Here is a 2221-nt window from a genome sequence, read left to right as displayed (position 1 = left end):
CACACACACACACACACACACACACACACACACACACACATACACACCACTTAAAGAAAACAGACTTGCATGCATGCACACATTTCACACTTACATGCCATATTTGTCCCATCAGCACTATCACCAAACTGCCAGCCCAAACCACTGAACAAAGACAATCTAGACATACTCTCTCTCTCTCTCTCTCTTTCTTTCCCTCTCTCTTTCTCTCTCTCTTGCCTTTCCTCCCTCAACAACCAGAAATTTAATTATGCTTGTTTTGAACATTATCACAGAAAGCAACTTTGCCGTCAGTTTTACTTTGAGAACTGCCTGCGCAGACACAAACTAAGAAGTAACTGTAAAACTTTACTGCTCTGAAATATATTTATTTTACATTTCATATTGAGTTCTAGATCAGGTAACAATAACTGTAATGTTTATCAGTCACAACGTTATGCTATTGTGTTTGTATGTTTATATATATGATGGAAATTGGTTCAGTAATGAATGTAACTATTGTTTATTAATGAACTAAAAAGCAAAAATAACTTTTGGCCCAGCTAATGATTCACAGCTTTTACCCACACCATTGCATAAATGTCTTTTCTCGGTTAAATGCAATGCAGTATCATGAGGCATTGTATACAGACATGAGGCATTGTATACAAACTGGTCTTTTCAGACCATCAGTAGAAAGGCAATATATATTACATGATTGGAAGATGTATGTTCTTTCAGGGGCCACAGATTATTATTAGCTTGCTTCATTTTGTGTACTAAAAAGACCAAACTTAGTAAGATAAATTTAATTATGAGTCAAATATTTTTGATTATTTGAAGGGACTATTTATATTTGTGGGGTTTTTTTGTGTCTTACTTCAATGTTTTTTTGTGTGTTTACTACATGATGCTGTACCACTTGCATCATTTCCCAACTTTCCACATGAATATTACCTTTTCTTAAAGCAGATTTAACCCTTTATCATTTAAACTGGCTATATCTGGCCCAAATATTCTTCCTGTAGCCACCAAAGCCTTGTGGGTGAATTTGGTTGATGGAAACTGATGCTATATTTCTAAATATTGTTATTGAAACATCAATAGGCCATCAGCTGATGTGTCACGTTTCACAGCTTTTTGCTATTTTTGTCATGAAACAAAAGCTTGTCTCACACCAGAATTTACTTTTTTATTTCATGTCTTTGTTTTTATTTTTTTACTTTTATGTATATATATTTTTCTCTCTCTTTTTTTTTTATAGAGAGTTGGGCATTTTGATCCAGTGACTCGGACATTCCTTACTGAGGAGAATTTGATCCCCAACCTGGCAATGAAAGAAGTAATCGATGCCTTTTTGGAGGAGAATCCGTGGGGTGAAGATTATTAAAGCTTTCGCTAGACAGTCATGTGACTGTCAACTGTGATGATGGCATCGGTGGTCAGTTGGTCAGTTTGTGAGGGCTGCTTGGTGAAGGTGTCAGCAGTGGTAGTGATGATGTTGTTCTTGGTTTCAGACAACCCCTACTTCATGCACACACACAAATACTTGCACACGCACACACAGTCTGTTGATGCAAAAAATGTACTCTGTGTACATATGCACTCATGCATGTGCACATCCTTATGTCTTGCTGCACTACACACATGCAAATAACCACACTATAAACACAGGGTTGTTATAATAAAAGAAACATATTTATACATGGATACAGACCACATACATGTGTACTGTTAGTGGCTTGGACCATATGGACAGACAGACAGCATATATATATATATATATATATATATATATATATATATACACACACACACACACACACACACAAAGACAAAACTACTACCATCACAATCAATAACAGCAATATCACCACTATCACCACCACCAATACTACTGCTACTATACTAACGACAATACCATCACCATCATCACAACCAATACCACCAGAACAGGTGAAGACAATTAGCAAGAACTTAATTGGTGCCAACTGTTAAAATATTGTAAATACAATCTGTTGTTGCAGCTGCTGCCCTTTGCTGCTGTGAGACTTCAAACCATTGAGCACGCCACTGCAGTATACCACTGCTCTCTACTGCTGCAGTCCACTCCTGCTGCACTCTTGCAGTTGGGCCTTTTTTTCCCTTCTTTCTGTTATGTCATTTGTTATGTGTGTGTGTGTGTATGTGTGTGTACATGGTACATGGTACATGATTCCATGATTCCATGTATCCATGTGCG

The 2221-nt window shown here is 37.1% G+C and overlaps 1 protein-coding gene across 1 annotated transcript in view; it reads left to right on the top strand.

The window, feature by feature from the left end:
• The window catches only part of LOC106879589 (E3 ubiquitin-protein ligase CHIP), an 82381-nt gene that overhangs the window by 70166 nt on the left and 9994 nt on the right, over positions 1 to 2221 (top strand). The window contains exon 7 of the mRNA XM_052967921.1: positions 1244 to 2221. This exon is cut by the window's right edge and continues 9994 nt beyond it. Coding sequence (XP_052823881.1) covers positions 1244 to 1369 — 126 coding nt within the window. The 3' untranslated portion in view covers positions 1370 to 2221. The remainder of the gene's footprint in view (positions 1 to 1243) is intronic.

This window comes from Octopus bimaculoides, chromosome 5 (genome assembly GCF_001194135.2).
Source record: "Octopus bimaculoides isolate UCB-OBI-ISO-001 chromosome 5, ASM119413v2, whole genome shotgun sequence".
In the NCBI taxonomy this organism is placed as follows: Eukaryota; Metazoa; Mollusca; class Cephalopoda; order Octopoda; family Octopodidae; genus Octopus; species Octopus bimaculoides.
Note: the sequence above shows the minus strand (reverse complement) of the source record. Positions and strands in the feature narration are given on the sequence as shown.